Source organism: Triplophysa dalaica, chromosome 4 (genome assembly GCF_015846415.1).
Source record: "Triplophysa dalaica isolate WHDGS20190420 chromosome 4, ASM1584641v1, whole genome shotgun sequence".
NCBI classification, from domain to species: domain Eukaryota; kingdom Metazoa; phylum Chordata; class Actinopteri; order Cypriniformes; family Nemacheilidae; genus Triplophysa; species Triplophysa dalaica.
In genome coordinates this window covers 5,979,750-5,998,206 of record NC_079545.1, presented here as the reverse complement: position 1 = coordinate 5,998,206, position 18,457 = coordinate 5,979,750, and the positions used below count along the sequence as shown (strand labels likewise).

The 18,457-nt window shown below is 34.8% G+C and overlaps 3 protein-coding genes across 4 annotated transcripts; 2 read left to right on the top strand and 1 right to left on the bottom strand.

Moving 5' to 3' along the window:
* The first annotated feature begins 345 nt into the window (after nt 1-345).
* On the top strand, nt 346-2,326 carry atp6v1g1 (ATPase H+ transporting V1 subunit G1). Its single transcript, XM_056746333.1, has 3 exons — nt 346-534; nt 1,127-1,227; nt 1,486-2,326. The coding sequence occupies exons 1-3, from the start codon at nt 453-455 to the stop codon at nt 1,657-1,659; spliced, it is 357 nt and encodes a 118-aa protein (XP_056602311.1). The 5' UTR covers nt 346-452; the 3' UTR covers nt 1,660-2,326.
* A 995-nt stretch (nt 2,327-3,321) lies between these two features.
* slc31a1 (solute carrier family 31 member 1) lies at nt 3,322-16,022 on the top strand. The gene is made up of 5 exons (XM_056746752.1): nt 3,322-3,465; nt 12,308-12,451; nt 12,604-12,676; nt 13,049-13,217; nt 13,979-16,022. The coding sequence occupies exons 2-5, from the start codon at nt 12,323-12,325 to the stop codon at nt 14,178-14,180; spliced, it is 573 nt and encodes a 190-aa protein (XP_056602730.1). The 5' UTR covers nt 3,322-3,465; nt 12,308-12,322; the 3' UTR covers nt 14,181-16,022.
* Nucleotides 16,023-16,177: 155 nt separating this feature from the next.
* cdc26 (cell division cycle 26 homolog) lies at nt 16,178-17,544 on the bottom strand. 2 transcript variants are annotated; one of them, XM_056746753.1, is made up of 3 exons: nt 17,396-17,544; nt 16,937-17,074; nt 16,178-16,530 (listed from the first exon to the last, which is right to left on the bottom strand). In XM_056746753.1, exons 2-3 carry the CDS (start codon nt 17,015-17,017, stop codon nt 16,345-16,347), a joined length of 267 nt encoding a protein of 88 aa, XP_056602731.1. In that variant the 5' UTR covers nt 17,018-17,074; nt 17,396-17,544; the 3' UTR covers nt 16,178-16,344. The 2 variants fall into 2 exon arrangements, with proteins under 2 accessions (XP_056602731.1, XP_056602734.1); XM_056746756.1 differs by lacking the exon at nt 17,396-17,544 and adding an exon at nt 17,154-17,362.
* Between the last annotated feature and the right edge of the window lie 913 nt (nt 17,545-18,457).

The window sequence follows — 18,457 nt, the reverse complement described above, 5'->3', positions numbered from 1 at the left end:
AAAAATCGATCATTTTGACCCATACAATGTATTTTTGTCTTTTACTAAAAATGTTCCCGTGCAATTTAAGACTGGTTATGTGATCCACGGTCACATATGTTAATTGTTGTTATATGTCAAATTACATACTTGACTGGCAACAAAATATATCTTAAATACTGGTTCGATGGAGGGTTAACCCCTGTAAGATGGTATGGTATGTTAAAGTCTTTATTTATGTACAGTTGTTGTATTCAAATGAATAAAAATATGACAGAAATGATGACAGATTTTTGTTACTGGCACGCCCTCTATCCGTGGTGTGAGCGTTGGTCTCGTGCAGTCACGTGATTGTCATCAGCAGTTTCGTCACTGCTCGGTCAGCTGACGATCAGTCGACCTTCTCCACTGCGGGAGATACAGGCATCGAAACAGCATCATCCACTGTAATTTAAAACAGATCTTGGTAGATCATGGCGAGCCAGTCTCAGGGTATCCAACAGTTATTGCAGGCCGAGAAACGAGCCGCGGAAAAGGTCGCTGAAGCTCGTAAAAGTAAGTTATCGTGATGCTTGTCTCCGTTAACGTACAGACTCAGCTAACGTTAGCAGGCTATCTGGAAAACATCAAGCTTTAAACCATTCTGCTGGCGATATGTGTCTTTTCCAAATGAATTATTGTATTAGCTTGTTACATTTTCCGATAATATGTTTTCTGTTGTCGTTGAATGCACATATTTATGGCGATTTGTTTTTGTTATATTATCTTGCTAGCAAGGCTTACTGAATGCATTAAAAGGACTGATGATAAATATTGTTTAAAATAATGCTATTTTAATAACTAATAATTGTTTGTTTTCATATATGACAATAACATCAAGAAAGAGATTCAACGTTGTCAAATGTGTTTGTTTATTATTCTTTATGTACAAATTTTGTAATACTTTAAATACCTCTTTTGCTAAAAGTCACCGTGACATTGACTCATGATACATTCATTTAGTTCCTTTTTTAAAAAGACACATTAGAGTGTCCAGCTTTCATTTCCTGTATGCAAGACAGAATTTTCCTTGGCAGAGTGCTTATCTGTGCTGTATATCATGTATACTATAAACATTGTGTGGTTCATTTTCTTTCTTATTAAATAGGGAAGAATCGACGTCTGAAGCAGGCTAAAGAGGAGGCACAGGCTGAGATTGAACAGTACCGTCTGCAGCGAGAGAAAGAGTTTAAGACTAAGGAGGCTGCGGTGAGTTTTCTTCTGGTGGATTTTGCCTTTGCTATGGTGCACATGCTTCAAGTTTGAAGATTTTATCACAATCTCATAAACCTTCGGAAGTTCATTCACAAAACCCGTACAAAAGTCAAATTTGTGTAATGTAGACATACATTAGCAATGGTATCCACTTTTAAGCATCCTAGCAGTAGTATCTGTTTCTAAGCATCTTTTGGAGAAGAGGTAAAATGTTATGCCTTAAATCTTATGTTTTCTGGCATTTTCCTTTAGGCACTGGGATCCCATGGAAACTCTGCTGTAGAGGTGGATAAGGAGACTGTGGATAAGATGAGCCACATCCAGAAGAGTTATCAACAAAACAGGGAGGCTGTGCTTGCCAACCTGCTGAAGATGGTTTGCGACATTAAGCCAGAGATCCACGCCAATTACCGTGTTGCTGGATAAACACCCCTGTCCGACCATCACATCCATTACAATTCCTAAAGACCCACACAGCACTGAGACAAAGACTGCCCATGGACATATCATATGTTACACTCCCCGCTGCTTAAAAATGATAATCTAATCCAAATCTGGTTAACAACAAAAATCAACTCACATTTCCTACAGTGTCCAAATATATACATTGAAATGTAATTCCGGTTTAATGGTATAAAATGCAGTTGATATCATTTAATGCAAGCTAGTTTGAGGAATCCTTGTCTTGGTATTCTACATACAAAATTAAGTAATATTTCATTATTGTTTGCGTATATATCGTTGGTTGATCCACTACAAGTCTTTGTCTCTGTTCTCTCAGTAAACAGTAGTGTTGTCCAGTTTATCAAAGTGAGTAACTTTTTTGTCGTGAATGATACCTTTAAATGTTGTGTGAGTGCCTGTATCTTGATGCTGTGTAGTTAATTTATGAGAAATCAGATGTTATGGTTTTATCTTATTGATGCATATATTGAATCCCCCCCAGTGGCTCTTTTGTGACAGCCTATAATTGACATCACAACATAGTAAATGGCTTCAATTTCTTCATGCGTTCTTGTTCTGTATATGTAGACGACATTCCTGCATTTAAACCTGCTGTGAAAATGTAATAAAAGTCTTGGTGTATAAATGATTCAATTGCACTGTTTATTTTAATTTAGCAGCGCTCAATAAAGTGCACTTACTGTAGATATTTTCCACTCTTTATATATTTTAGATCCAACTATAGTTTGCTGTGTAGTCTTTCTCATAAGCTGTCAGCAATAAAGTAAATAAGTGAATAAGTGCATGACTGCAGCGACGAGCAACGCTAGATGTCGCAAGTTAGCTCCTCTGGCCCTTGCAATTAAAAATCCTTTTTCTGAAAAGTTTTCGAAAAACGTAAACTAACGTTGCTAAACAGTGATTTAGATTTAAAAAAAGTTAATACATTTAATCTTGAACTATTTTTTTAAATATTACTTAATCCAGTATAGTTAAAGTGCATCATTACAGAAAGACTGCCTGAATGTATACAGCAATAAACAAATTACATAGTTCTAAATATGTTTCAAATATATATATTTTTGTAAAACATTAAACGTCACCAAAAGATTAAAGATTAAAAATAAAAATTCGTCTGAATGCCATGTGGCAAAGGAAGCTTTAATTGCGTCATATCACGTGATGTGAAAGAAGCCACAAAAAGCGCCGGAAACTGGAATCTTCTTCAAAATAGTAGTTTCGTCAATCGATTGTATTTTGTGATATTAAAATCAGAATCTATATTCTTTACCACAGCGAGAGAAACCGGAATTTAACAGAACGAACGATCTTCCATCACGCCTTAAAACATGCAATTGTCTATCTTGCTTGCGGGTTATGAAACATTTGTAAAATGCGGATGAACAGATTATTTGATTATTTTAAGTTCTCTTTCATATAAAAAAAATATTAAAGTGACTGCGTGTCTTATTTATTTTGAAATGACTATGATTGAAACATGGCATAACACATTTTCTGTTTATATCTTGTTTAAACAGCACAGTTAATCCGGTCAGTCAGAGTTGGAGAGACTTTTATTGTGGACTTTTTGTGTGTTTGCCTTTTGTGTTGACGATGACTTCACTTCACAATCGTTACGTCACGTCGTTGTAGCTTTTCTCTGCTGGTCAGTAGAAGCAGCGCAAAGATCAGACTCAATTGATACTCTTTTCCTGAAACGGATGTTCTGCAATTATAATTAAAGAAAGCAAGCAAACCCCGAGGACATACTTTACGCATGCTGTCAGGGTAAGAGTTTAAACATCCCGAAAGCAGATTTACTACTTTTAAATGTATTTTTTTCTGCTTTGACCTCTGAGCAGACATTGTACAGTTCATTAACTAAAATCTTCAGATCTTTTTGGTCATTTCAAACGACAAAGGGTAATGATTATTAACATGTTTTTGTGATGAACAGCAGATGATTGATATCACCGGTCTCAAAAATCGACTTCTGAAACTATTATTTTGTCAAAATAGGGGTTCAGGCTAGTGATACAGGTGAAGATAACTGTGCTGAGAAATTAAGATGAACTCATCTTATCTGTACCATTGATCATTTAATCTTGAAGCTCAGAGTTCATCGTGTCATTCTCAATGCGTTTTCTGTCTTCTGCTCACACAAGATGTTTAATAAACATATTTAAACCATACGTGGATCAAAGTAAAGTTTCAGGAAAGGGTCAGGCCAAAAGAAAAAACAAAACAGAACTAGCAAAAAAGGTCAATAGTTCTATATAGTTAGAAAATCTTAATAGGAGAAAGTCATACAAGTTTGAAATAACACAAAATTGTACTTTTTTAATTGTACAATATTGCTTCAACATTACACTTATCCTTTAACTTTATATTCAAATATTCATCCAGTCCTCCAGGAAGGCATCTATTATCCTTGCTTGTGTTGGATAGTAAAATATTGAGATGCATAATTATGTGGTCAGACAACCAGGATACTTCTCACATGTGTTCTCATTCAGTGTAGTGTTTATTAGGGGATGTGTTGCTGTACTAGAAAAACAGACATCAACCGAGTTGCAAGAGGTCATGTTTTTAGTTGTATTGTCTAGACGTTTACCCTACTAGTAGTACTTTGGTTATCCTTGCTGCGGCATACCTTTTCAGCCATATATACTGTAAGTTCTTGAAGCGGATGTAACACACATTTCTGCCAATCTCATATTAATCTTGAGTACCTATGGAGTATTATTACATACTTTGTGTCTTCAAAGAGTCTTTAGTTTCATCACATTTATAAAAGACAGATACAGCTGTACTATTATTTCCGAAAACAGAAGACCTGCTGAAGGTGTGCAGGGGGCGTAACTAAAGCACGAGCACAAAACACATCATCGCATTATCTCTGCATTACTGTTGATTCACAATAATTTCATGTGGGTAACCTTATGCACTTACTTTGCAATTGCCAACAAAACACATCTGCATTGTCTGTCCTTGAACTGTTACTTTGAATATTTAATCCAAAAAGTATTTCATCCAAGAAATGTCTAAAACTGCCTGATGTTTGATTATTTCTGTGAGTTGTTCTTTAAAGGAATATCATTCATGAGGTTTTCAGAGATGTTTTTCTTTATTAAAAACACTTTTGAGTTTGGAATCGGATATCCTATAAAAATAAATCTTCAGCAAGTTTAAGTTGTTATCATTCATTAAAAATTAATTAAAAACGTGAAATTATACATACATTCTAAAAATAAATACTATTCTACAACTGTCCCCATGTTTGATCAGTCCTACCACGATAACATAAAACTCATCATAAAATATGTGCAATATGCCTTTGGTTTGACTCAAGAGGAAATTCTATAATTATAGGTGAAGCTGACACTGATCAAGGATGATTTCTGTCATTGAATTGTAGGAATTTAAGCTTGTTTTTGTATGTTTTTCGATGTCGACAAGCAAAAGTGTCAGGCCCTGTCACAGTAAGTGTACGTTTCTGGTAGAATGTCAGGTTAACTTACCACTTGCGGCTCATGACCATCTTCTTGAAACAATCTGCAAATCCAGTGTTATATCCACCGTTTATATAACCAACATTCATCACCACAATGCAGTGAACAAAAAAACACAGTTGAACGAAGGAGCACATTGATGGGCGTACTCTTTCTCCAACTCTCCCTAGTTGACGTGTGGGCGTGCTCTTTCTCCCGCTCTCAGTGATTGACACGTCGGCGTGCGTTTTTGGGGAGAATTGTCCAATAAGGGACTAAGAAAAGTTGTTACGTAAGGGAATTTCATGTTCGAAAAAAACTTTCCGAAACCTTGGGGGAGTGTATCGAACGCAGAAATAGTATTTCATACATCCAACTCGTTTTTTGACAAGCATGAAAACTCGTTTACATTGTAAAGAAGTCAAAACGTATGAAACAATGTTGCACAACCCATTTAAAGCTGTTCCTTAAAGTTTCATTTCACTCTGCCATTGAGTGATGGCTTTTAGTAATACTTCTACAAAAATCTAAATAATGGTTCAAACCAGTTCAAATGCTTCAGTTGTTAGGAACAACTATAATTATTGCTTATCCTTTGGGTAAGAGGCTTACTCTTGGAAATGTTTTTCATGGAAAGTTGTTTTTGATATCCATTTGGTGTGAGATTACACCGACTGTAATCCCATAACAACCCAACAGATTTAAAGAAGGTACATGAGCCACCATGTCTGGAAGTTAGAGTATAATAGACATTAAAGTTAGCCTTTAGCAACCACTCTGTACACCCTACTAGCATTACAAAGAAACATACCCAAAATCAGCGTTCTCATAGCAACACCACATTGCATAACAGCCACTCTTTTTCTTAAAATGTGTAGATTTAGTTACAGCTGCAATTCGTAACGTTTTCCTCTATGTCAGCATCTCTGTATGAAGCACAAAATTGTGTTAAAGTTATGTCAGTGCATTGACGTCAAACTGACATTTGCTGAAAAGTCTGACCTAACAGCTCAGCTAACAAATCATTTTAGCCTTAGCCTTCCTAAGTGAATCGGAGAATGGAGACCGCTTCCAACTCAAATCTTTTTATGGACTTGTTATTTTTTAGTTTTGTTTGTTCTTAACCAAAAAAGCCATAATTGCTATAATGTTCGAACATTCACGGTTTAGTAGCTTCCAGACATGAGGCTGAATAATTGTTATGTGGACAAAAAAAAGTTGGTTAGTTGTTTGCTGTTGTGAAATTTTGGATGACATTTTCTTGAAGAGCTGCACTTTGTACTTCATCTCGACTTGACTAAAGTCAGATCACACCACTAGTTCTGTTGAACGTGGCTCACAAAACCGCACGTAACCTTGCTGATGTTCTTTTGCTTATATTCCTGTTTTATGACCAACTGATCATAGTCTGAACATCATAATAATCAGTAATAATTTACGAAATCCTAAACAATTTAAACTTTGTATCATACGTGCACTCCGTGTCTGTCTGAATGGTTTAATGCTGAAACACAGTCGTAAAGCCATTATACAGCAGAACAGATAAAAGTCACCCATATATGAAAATACGTAAAGGTGTTCAATGTGAATAGATATGCAATCAATTTAACCATTGTCTTTTATATTTATAAAAAAATATATCATTATTTAAACAATTTATATTATTATACATATTGGCTTAATCAACTTTTAATATTTAATAATAATTTATGTCATTTTCATCTCAAAACCATATTCTAGCCAATATGCATAGAAGTTTTGTAGAACTGTAAAAATTCTAACTAGATTTATTTTTCTCAAGGTTAAAAAATTAGATTTGGTTATAATTTCCATACTACCAGTTGTGTCATGCACTCCATGTCTGTCTGAACTTTTAAATGCTGAATACGCAGTCATAAAGTTATTATACAGCAGAGCAGATATCAGACACCCATATATGTAGATACATAAAGGTTTTTTATGTGAACAGATTTCCAAAGCAATTTAGTTTCAAGTCCATTTTCTTTTATATTTATTTAAATTATATAAAAAATATTATTGTTATTTAACCGATATATTATTATAAATTATTCAACATTGGTTTAATTAACTCTTATAATTAAATAACGTTTTTAGTAATTTTTAGCTGAAAACTATATTTTAGCCAATAGTCATACAACTATACAATATTTTCTAACCAAAAATTCTTTTCTCAAGGTTATAAAATCAGATTTGGTTATAATTTCTGTACTACCATTTGTGATGTTTCATTGTTTTAATGACATCATAGCTACATAATGTAAGATTATAGAAAAAAAGAGAAGAAAACTCTTTAAAGAAGTTTTCTGTTTCAGAAAAAGGTTCTTTGTGGTGAACAAAGGTTTCTTCAGATTATGAAAAGTAAGAAGAGGTGTTTCTGTTAAGAACCTTTGACTGCATGTTTTTTTGTGGAACCCAAAAATGGTTTGTCTATGGCATCTCTATTAAGAATCTTTTAAGCACTTTGATTTTTAAGAGTGAATAATAACGTTTATATTTCCATTCATAGTGTATAGTGAGCAAATATAAAGGACATTTCTTTAGGCAGTAAGTTTTCTAGTGGGTGGGGCTAAAGCCATGTGATTGGATTAATGGCAGGAGAGGGAAATAAATGTCAGGCTACAGGTCACATGAGAAGCCATTTCTGAGCAACCATCCACGCGTTTTATTTCCCCAACACTGCTGTTCCTGTCTGTTTAGATTACGCTCTGATTTAACCTGAATGGTAAATATAGTACGATAGAACGGAGAGGAATTACATGCATGTTGTTTGGTCACCATTCAGAAAGCAACTTCCTTTAGGAAAGAAACCAACCGAAAGAAGTGACAGCTTTTGTAAGGGTGAGTTGGAACCGATTTTTTCTGAGAAATTTTGGTTTCTCTTTTAGTTTATTGTTCTTAGAATGCAAAGTCCAGTTGTTTGTACCAAATTGTTTAATTGTAGATTGAATAAAACGTAGAATTTAGCTAACCAAGCTTCATGTAAAGGTAATCTCCTAAAAAAAATGGTACTATGGTTGTACCTAATGATTATGAGAATTCAAAAACTTTTTTATGACTTTTTTTTTTAAATCATTGTGCTCCTTGAGGATTGAAGCCCTGACCTTTGAATACTCTATACTAATTGAGCTATAGGAGATAATTCCATTCAAATACATTCAAATAATAAAGTGGTAAACTGTGGCACGTTTCTGTGTTTTGTCTAAGCGGTAACATCAAAAGTCACATATATTTATATACATATACAACCTGTATTAAATGTTTATCTGGTAAACTATACCCTGTAGTAAAAATAATATAAAATCTTCTATAAAAGACTATTAATAATCAAGATTTGAAAGTCCTAAACCTGCCCATTAGATATAGACTTGAAAACTGTACATTTTAATATATGCCATATAGGACATCCGATGCAACATGTGCTTCTCTTGTGAGGTGATTAGTTTAATATCTGTTGTTGAACAGTCACGTGATGTTTTACTTTGTTACAACAGTGAACACATTGTGTAGACTACGGTATGTGGTGGACATGAGTAGACATTTGCTCTCAGTTTGAAGTGCTCAGTTGACCTAGTTTGATGTTATGAATCTGAATATGAGAGAATATTTTATTCTGTCAAAAAGATCTGCCCCAATATTTTATTGTGTTTGTCAAACACAACTTGTTCACCATTGCTTAGTACAGTTGCAAATTCATCATCATTGCACCTTCATTATGTGTGTCTGGACTCTAATCATTACTTTCTCTGTGTTATATAGAGCCATTACCAATGCTACTTCGACCCTAAGGCTGTTCCGTACCTTTAGGAAAACAGATTTGCCTCTTAAATGAAGGAAATAATTGTTTTATGGGGTTATTTATTCAATTAGCCGGACAGTGTTCTTTAAGTGAACAGCCTGGGGTGGTCAGGGCATTCAGTTAGAGAAGGTCTCATTTTGGTCCTTTTTAAATTTGATAGATTTTTAAGAACATCAGATCACAATGTTTGGGACTTTGGTTCATGTCTCATTAAAACTGGCCCCAAAAGATTACACCACAAATAAATATATGGCTGTTATTGGATTAAAGCATTAATACCTGCTCTTTATGTTAAAAGTTATAGTTAACCCCAAAAAAATTTTTTCATCATTTACTCACCCTTGTGTCATTCCAAACCCATATGATTTTCTTCTTCAGAACTTTTGAAACTAGGTATGCACCGATATGTCAATTTTGGGCCGATAACCGATAATTATTTAATACTGGAAGAAGCCAATAATCAATATATTGGCCGATATACAGTAGCTAAATATTAATATAACATTTTCTGAGACCGAAACAAAAGACAAAAAACAAAGTTGCCATTAGTTCTCTTTTTATCCCTGAAAATCATGTACCAAGCCTACTTTTCGCTAGTTAAAGATTCTTTAACTCTAAAACTAATTAAAGATTTTCTTCCAGAGCAACCCAGAAAAGTTTTCTTAATAGCAGCATTTCTAAGGTGTCAAGAGAGAAAGCATTCAGACAGTAATCGGCTTTAAAAAAGGCTTTTGTTCCTATAGTTAACACATTTATAACTATCTACACACTAGTCTGTACCTTCATTAACAATGTTTTGCTAATAGCAGTAAGTGAATAATCATGACGACAGTACTGTATTAGATTTGAACTGTCAGTAGCGTGCAGTTGAAGTGGTTTAACCAGAGAAAATTATTCATCATTTATTGACCATAATTTATCGGCCTAAATTGTATTACGGTATGGCCGTTTATTTATCGTGCACCCCTAGTTGTAAGTAAACAACATCGCATTTTACACAAAACCATTTCTCAAAACATCTTATTTGTGTCCTTCTGAAACCTTGGATTTCCAAATAGGCTGTTTTTCAGGAAATGGAAAAACATTTTACTTTTTAAGTGATTACATACTAGGGCTGGGTGTCGATTCTGATGTATTTTCCACATACCATACATGTTGTATCTCCTCTTTGCCACACCTCTCTGAAACGCACAGAATTTTTACAAAACTCATTGCTCTGAAAAGCGAGATGTGCTATGATTGGCCAGTTATCCAGTGCGTAGTGATTGGTCGAAAACAGCAAGCCTATGATGGAAATGTAACGCCTCTTACCATATTTTGAACATCAGGTTCCGAAGCAATTGTACTGACAGGTATGCCCACCTTACTTGCATATACATTTGGGCGGTCTTAGTCAAATCATACCACGAACTGATGTAGATTTGTGTGGGTGTGGTTACACGGGGCAGGTCTGTGTGAGCATTTGCTTTGAGATTAAATCATAGACTGTATAGTCCGTGACGTCACCCGAAGGTCTGTGAAGAGTAAAAACGAAGCCTAAAGTAGGAGGAGCCGGCTGTCGACATCTTAGCAGCTCGTCACTCCCGGATAATTGAAAATGGGCAAAGAGGCGGGACACGGTCGGAGCTGAGGCACCTGGTTGCTGAAACCACTTGTCACTCAAGTGGCCATGCACCTAATTTGCAGAATTGTAAGGTTTAATATAATCTAAACGGATGAGGTATAAAAAAATTCACCCCCCTCGCAGTTGTCATGAAGTGCAAAATTACCTATATATATATATATATATATACTGTATATATATATATATATATATCAATAATTGTTTGTACCAGGCTGTAAACATGTCTTTTTTGTGCTGTAAAATTGGCCATTTTAACATTTTGCTCTGTTTTGTAGCCAGCCTCTAGCTGTCAGTCGATGAATGGAGTTTTAGTCACTTCCCTGTTGGTTTCACGATAGAGACTGGAAGATTGCCCCTTGGATAGAATGCATCTTTTGTTCCGACACTTAATCTAATACGTGCATGTGTAACTTATAACACACCAAAGACAGAGAAAAACCTTTAAGATACAGTAAACAACTAAATTTTTCAAAATTAGCTGTAAAAAGAGGCTGCAATCATGTGAACTGATGCCTTTTATGTGAAGGTGATGTAAAATTTGACAACATCCACCCGTTGTCGGAGAAAAGTAACATCTAATGGAAAGTAGTAGCAATTACACTCATGTTAATGTGCTTGTTAAAATTTGAAAGAAAAAAAATCGATTTGCGGCTTTTGAGAATCGATAACGAATTGACCGCATACATTTTTTTTTTGCCCAGCCCTATTTCATACTGTGTTGTCAATGTTGAGACACACTTTTTATTACTTTTAATTGGTTATATATTTGCAGAACCCAGTATCAAACAAAAAGGTTGACTAATAATGATAATGATTTATGAAAAAAAATCAGGAAATACGGAGATAATTCAGAATTCAGATAATAATTCAGATAATAATTCAGATAATTCAGAAGAACCGCACCGATATACAGGTTTTGAATGACGTGAGGGTGAATAAATAATGACAGAAATTTGATTTATAGGTGAACCACCCTTAAAGATAGCAAAACAATACATATCATTCACATTTCGACTATGCATTTGGATTCTGGTTGGTTTATAAACTAAGTAACCAATATATGTTAGTGATTACGAAGTTAGTACATCTGCATGAACTTGAGGAGAACTGATATAATAAATGCACTAAAATGAGTTTAGTTGGTTGAACATAAAGTAATCATTTAATAAACTACTAAGAAAGATGAGTTAGTTGTAAAGAATTGTCTCTTGTTCTCAAGGCCACTTGGTTAGATTTTTTTTCATTCAGTGACATTAAGGATGATAGTTCAAATCAGTTTTACACTTTAAACCTGAATTGGGAGTAAAGGGGAGTAATACTTTTTCATGACAACCAGTATTCATCTAGTTTATGAGGACATGTCTGTGGTAATCATTGTGTAACCTCAGCTAGAAATCATGAGTTCATAGTACAAGTTCATAGTATTGTTTCCAGGAAACAAATAATGTCAAGGCCGTGACACAAATATATATTTGAAAGTTACCTTGGAGTTTAATTTCATCGTGTTCTTCTCTGTATCTTTTAATTCAGATGTATGTTCAAGAGATTGTTCCCCCCAAAACCCCATCCTCATGTCATTTGAAACCTGCATGACTTTCTTTCTTCATCAAAACACAAAAGAAGATATTTTGAAGAATGTTTTTAACTCGCACGTAGCTTTCTAACAACTTATTTTCATTTTTGCTGCAATCCCTCCAGAGCACCCATAGCAGTATGACAGATATGTCGCATGAACATCACAGTCAACATTTGGACGCAACCATGTCACCTCCAATCACAGACCCTCATGGGGACCATGTGACGCATCCCGGCTCAGGCGGTGGAAATCATGTTATGATGATGGTAAGCCTTGAGATCATCTTGTGTGTCAGTATTAAAACATTCACCACTAGGTAAAAAGCCACCTTGGTGATGAAGCATTGTGTACTCTTTGACTCTCTAAAGCAAGTGTAAAGCACGGTCCAACAAAACTAAAATGATATTATTTTATGCAGCAAATGACCTTCTTTTTTGGCTACAAAAATGTTGAGCTGCTGTTCGCTGGATTACTTATCAACACACCAGGAGGTAAGATCACTCAGTTACATATGTATAAATTGCTGACATATGCAGATAGAAACCAGTTTGACTTTATGAAAATGACTGTCAACAAGAGTGGTTACTAGTTAAGACGATGAATGAGATCGGCCACCTGATTCGAGTAGGAACTTCCACTAGCAACCAATGACAACAGTTGTCAGGATATGTTCTTTTCTAAAACATTTGTTTACTGTAATAAGATACCCAATTACTGTAAAGAGCAAGATTTCCGGTTTACAGGTTTTCCAAGTTATGCGAGACCTTGAAGCTTGTTTAATCAAGCTGGCACATGTAGGTTAGTATTTGGGGAACAAAGTTGTTTAGACTGTTGTTTGACCTCCTTTCATTCTTTGTCCTCAGAGATGGTAGGTGCCTGCATTGGCGTTTTCTTGCTGGCTATGTTCTACGAGGGGCTTAAAATCAGCCGTGAGATCCTCTTGAGAAGAAATCAGGTGAACGTGCGTTACAACTCCATGCCCATCCCTGGATCTGATGGCACCGTACTCATGGAGACCCACAAAACAGTTGGGTCAGTGAATACAGTTTGCATGTTCTTCAGGAATCAAGGTCCAATTAAATGCCCAAGCCAGGACATTAAAGGGATAGTTCACCCAAAAATCAAGTGGTTCCAAATCAATATAGATTTCTTTGTTCTGCTTAACACAAACAACGATATTTTGAAGAATGTAGGACAGCAAACAGTTCTAGGGCACTATTGACTACCATTGTCATTTTTCCTACTATGGTATTCAATGGTGGCCGAGAACGGTTTGGTTACAAGCATTCTTCTAAATATCTTTCTCGATTTTATACTTTTATCCCCGAGGATGAGTGCATGATAAAATAATTAGAATTTTTGGGTAAACTGACCCTTTAAAGCGATAGTGCACCCAAAAATCAAATCATCATGTGATCTTTGTTCACCCTTATGTCATTTTAAACCTGTTTATGACTCTTTCGTCTGTGCATAGGAGAAAATATTTTAAGAATTTTGTTTTCATACAATAGAAATCAATTGGAATCAAAAGTTGTGTGGTTATCAACGATCTTTAAATATGATCTTTAATAGTTTTTATTTTTTATGTTTAGGCAATAACGTCTATGAATAAACTGAAACATCCTCAATCATCTAATGATTGAATCATACAGTAGAATATATCTATAATCATTGTCACAATGTCGACCTCAAGCAGTGAGGCAATAAGCATTATCTGCATTTTCTCCATAGTGTTGATGTGCTGATTACAATCCTGTAATACGTTTGAATCTGTTCCCTTGTTTGTCATCTAGCCAGCGAATGCTAAGTCTTTCACATTTACTCCAGACGGTTCTGCACATCATCCAAGTTGTAGTCAGTTACTTCCTCATGCTGGTGTTCATGACCTACAATGGTTACCTGTGCATCGCCGTGGCAGCGGGCGCAGGTTTCGGCTACTTCCTGTTCAGCTGGAAGAAGGCAGTAGTGGTGGACATTACAGAACACTGTCATTAATCTCTCAACAACCCCACAGATGATCACCGATGTATAAAACCTTTAAGAAAACCCACTATTTAATTCAAACACACAACTCTGAATAAGAAATATCTGCTTATTTTCAGTTTATTTTAAAGTTTGGCTCTATTTTGATATACTTAGTAAAAAGGCTCATATGTCAACCTAGTTGCCCTCATCTCGGTCATGTCGACTCCAACTTGATCTACAGTTTGTTGTCATCCATGACCTTTAGATACGTGTACACAGCCTAACAGTCTACCTCCACGGTCATAGTACACTATCTGAATGAAAGGTCACTTCGGATCACCCTGTTGAGTGTGTTCACATCTGCCATTCACAAGTTCATGAAGGTGCTTTTGGGCCTTACTGAACCCTTTGCCTTAAATGAAGGAACACACACATACACACACACACACACACACACATAAAAGGGCGACTGTAGATTCTAAATGCCAACCTGAGTCTGGTAAACCCAGAAAAAAGTGTCATGAGGTTGTGAATGGATTATAATTCTTAACCAAGAGTTTCTTTATATGAGCATCACAGCTGCTGGAAATTATTAAAATGTCCATAATAATCAAGGTCCTTTGTTTAGATATGAATGCTGAATTGAAATCATTGTCATATTTGCTGAGAGATAGTGAGATCTTCTGATCTGTTGTGGGACTCTTGAGTTTACAGAGTAAGTTGAACCTTGCTCCCTTTTGGAGTGCTTTTAAGTAAATATAGGGGGGTCGGTTTAAAAAATAAATTATATCTGATGCCAGTGTCCTCCGTTAGATTTCTTTTATAATTTATATTTGAAACACGCTACTACTTAAACTACACATTGTACTTATCTATGTGTTTTTCGGCTGTGTATGTAAATCCTTTTTTATCTTTTAAATGACATAATTGTTGTGATCTAAAGCAAACCATGAGCTAATAAAAACATCATGGTCTCTATTCAGTCAGTTCCCAGATCTCATTATGTGGATGTTTTTCATGTAATTTGTGCTCCTTCAGTTAAAGGGGTGTGCGTTTTGCATCCGGGGACCAGTTATCTCCATTTTAAGTGTTCATTTGCATAAGGAGTGTATTAATTGTTTGTTAAAACAAATGGCTAGAACCAAATGCTTTCTTGATGTGAAAGAAACTAAATAACTACACTAAGAAACTAATACAGTATGTGACCCTGGATCACAAAACCAGTCTTAAGTAGCAAGGGAACATTTTTAGTAATTTTGTACGGGTCAAAATAATATTTTTCTTTTATGCCCAAAATCATTAAGATATTAAGTAAAGATCATTTTCCATGAAGATATTTTGTCAATTTCCTACCCTTATGAGTGGATGCCCTGCTACAGTGCCTCAGATTAACAACTTCAATAGCAATTTTCTCAATATTTTGATTCTTTGTACCCTCATATTACAGCTTTAAACGGTTGTATATCCGCCAGCAATCTTCTTATCCTAACCCATTTATCAATTGTAAGCTTAATTTTCAGATGATGTAAAAATAAGACTGGTTTTGTTGTCCAGGGTCACATATTTTAAGAAAGCCGGTTAATTTCTTTCTTTGTAGATGTTTATAATTTCCTACAGTTGTTTAGTTTTAGTTAAAATAGAGTTGTATTATCTTAGAACATCCACATCATGTGTTTGTACAAATTGCCAGTTACACTCTGTAGTACTGGAGTTGCGGATCATAATTTTCTCTATTGTGGAAAAACATGTACGCCCTGTAATGCAGTGTTAACATTTTCTAGACTGTTTACAGTTCTGTCATGTCTGTAGATGTTTCAAAAAACAATCATTTAGAGTAAAAGAGAAATAAATATTGTATGATTGGAAGCAGAACTTGCTTGGTCAAACTCATTTGTTTCAACATCTAGTAGAATATTGCGTTAGCAGTTCAAATGTTATGGGAACATGCATATAAAAATATAGACCTAACGTATGACTGGAATACACTGTAAATTGTCTTTGTAGAGTTGTAAAGTAATGTAAAAAGATTTCCCATATTTACTTTATTAACCAGGTAGAAAAATAGTCCTTTGTGGAAGATGTTTGTCACAAACAACCTTAACACAGATAGCAAAACAACAATGCCTGTGATTTTGGCCCGTTTCGGGCAATGAAGATCACATTTTCTTAGTGTCCGTTTTTAAATTTTTAATTGTCAAAACTGAAGGTTCCCAAAAAGTGATGGTAATGTGTTGGGCTTCGGATGTGGTTTGTATCCAATTCGTTCGTGGATCATCTGCTCTCTGGTTTTCCCGTCCGTGACTGCACCTGATGCTCCACTCATCTCGCTTGATGTTGCTACACCGACTACATCTACCTCTTCTCTTTGTTTCTTCCGACTCTGAATTAACACAGAAAAAACATGTCGATTAAACACAAGATGATTAAAATTGATCTAGGGATTTATTATAGTAACCACGTTTTTGTTAAACCAATTATCCTTTGTATGATTGTTATTCAATTTTCAGTAAAACATAGCTCCAATATGACATCCCTGTTGATAAAAACAGCATATGCTGAGTTAGGTATGTTTTATTGCTGGTTTGACCAGCTTAAACCAGCACAAACCAGCATCAAAACATTCCAAACCAGCATATTATGTAGTTTTTTTTTAACAGGGATGTTTATCCAATGTTAAACCATCAATTCTTTAAACATTCGTATATGCAGTTGTTTTACATATTAATATATAGTTTTGAACATAACAACAAAAATACAAAAGTTAATAGTGATATAAGTGTATGTACCTCTAGTTCTTTCTTTACACTTTCGAACTCCTCCGTGTCATCCAGTTTCAGCTCGAGGCGCGTGGGTTTTCTGCGCAGCATCCTTACATCACCCGCCTGACGTTACCAGTTAACAGATGATGATGTTGAGTTTATGAACTAAAATAACATTGACAGTCAGATCCAACCAATGTACTGATATATGAATTACCCAACAGCATAGTTTAGTTTCACATACATTCACACGATTTTTAAGGTACCAATGCAATGAAACAACCACTGCAGCAAATGCTACTTTTAGCCGCTAACATACATGCTAATATAGTCCAGGAACGCGCAGTTTTGCTGTGTGTCAGTTTTGAGCCGCTAACAAACGACACGATTATAAATCGTTGAAACTGACGTTAAATGTATTAACGTCAAAAAAGAGCAAATAGAAATACCAACAACTTACGCGGAAAGACAAATTCACACACTTACCACAATGACACGCGCCTGCTCTCAACAACAAGTTCCGTGCAGGCTCATGGGATATGTAGTTGAAAACTCAGTTCCAACAGAACATTTTAAATATTCTTATAAGATAGAAATTACAGATATATTTTATATAATAACGTACAATAAATACATAGCTTTTATATTAATTTCAAACAAACGATATACGTGCGTGCATGAACGTAAATATTTATAAAGAGATCTTCAGTAATAGTAGGCCCTACATATTTTTATTTTTTTCTTAGGGTTAGGTTATAGTATTTATATGTGTATAAAACCAATATACTATAAAATGCCCTCTTTTAAATAGCTAAAAAAAATAGCAAACGAAACGTGTGATTTGGGGTGGATATGTTAAGTGTGTTGACGCAACCTACAGAAACCTACTGTGAGATATTAGTGTAAACATAAATCTTTTTTTATTAAAAAGTTATTTCTCTTCGTTTTTAAGTAGGCTATTTTAAATAGTTGTATGTAATTGCTTGATATACAGTAGATACTTTTTACAGTATCTATAATAAGTCTGATAAAGTGTAAGCACGTTTGTGTTAAAGACTTATGTTAGACATAATATTTATTTTGTTGAAATTTATAAATGTTTGTATTGAACATGTGGTCAATGTTAAAACGGCTTTTAAGAAGTATTTAGTTATCGGTAATGCAATTACTTTTTCGACAGTGTAATTTTAATTTAAATACAAAGTAGACAATGTAATTAAAAGAAGAAAATTTAATTTAAGCGTCTTCAAAGATTTTGTATTTTTCTCGTGACTAAATATCTTGTAACTTTAAATCCTTCGGCAGGACTATTGTATGGCTATAAAGTAAATTTAATGTAGCCAGTGGACTATTGTTATGGTCTCATTTTAAATGAACCCAGGTATATTTTTCCAATTTATGTTCATAAAATTGTGAAATATACAATATCCTATTCTGATTATGTTTGATCATATAATTATATAAGCAATTATTACATAATTACATAAGCTATTACAATATAAGCATACATATTCAAGGTCTAGCTTTAGTCACTAGAGGGGCCACTTT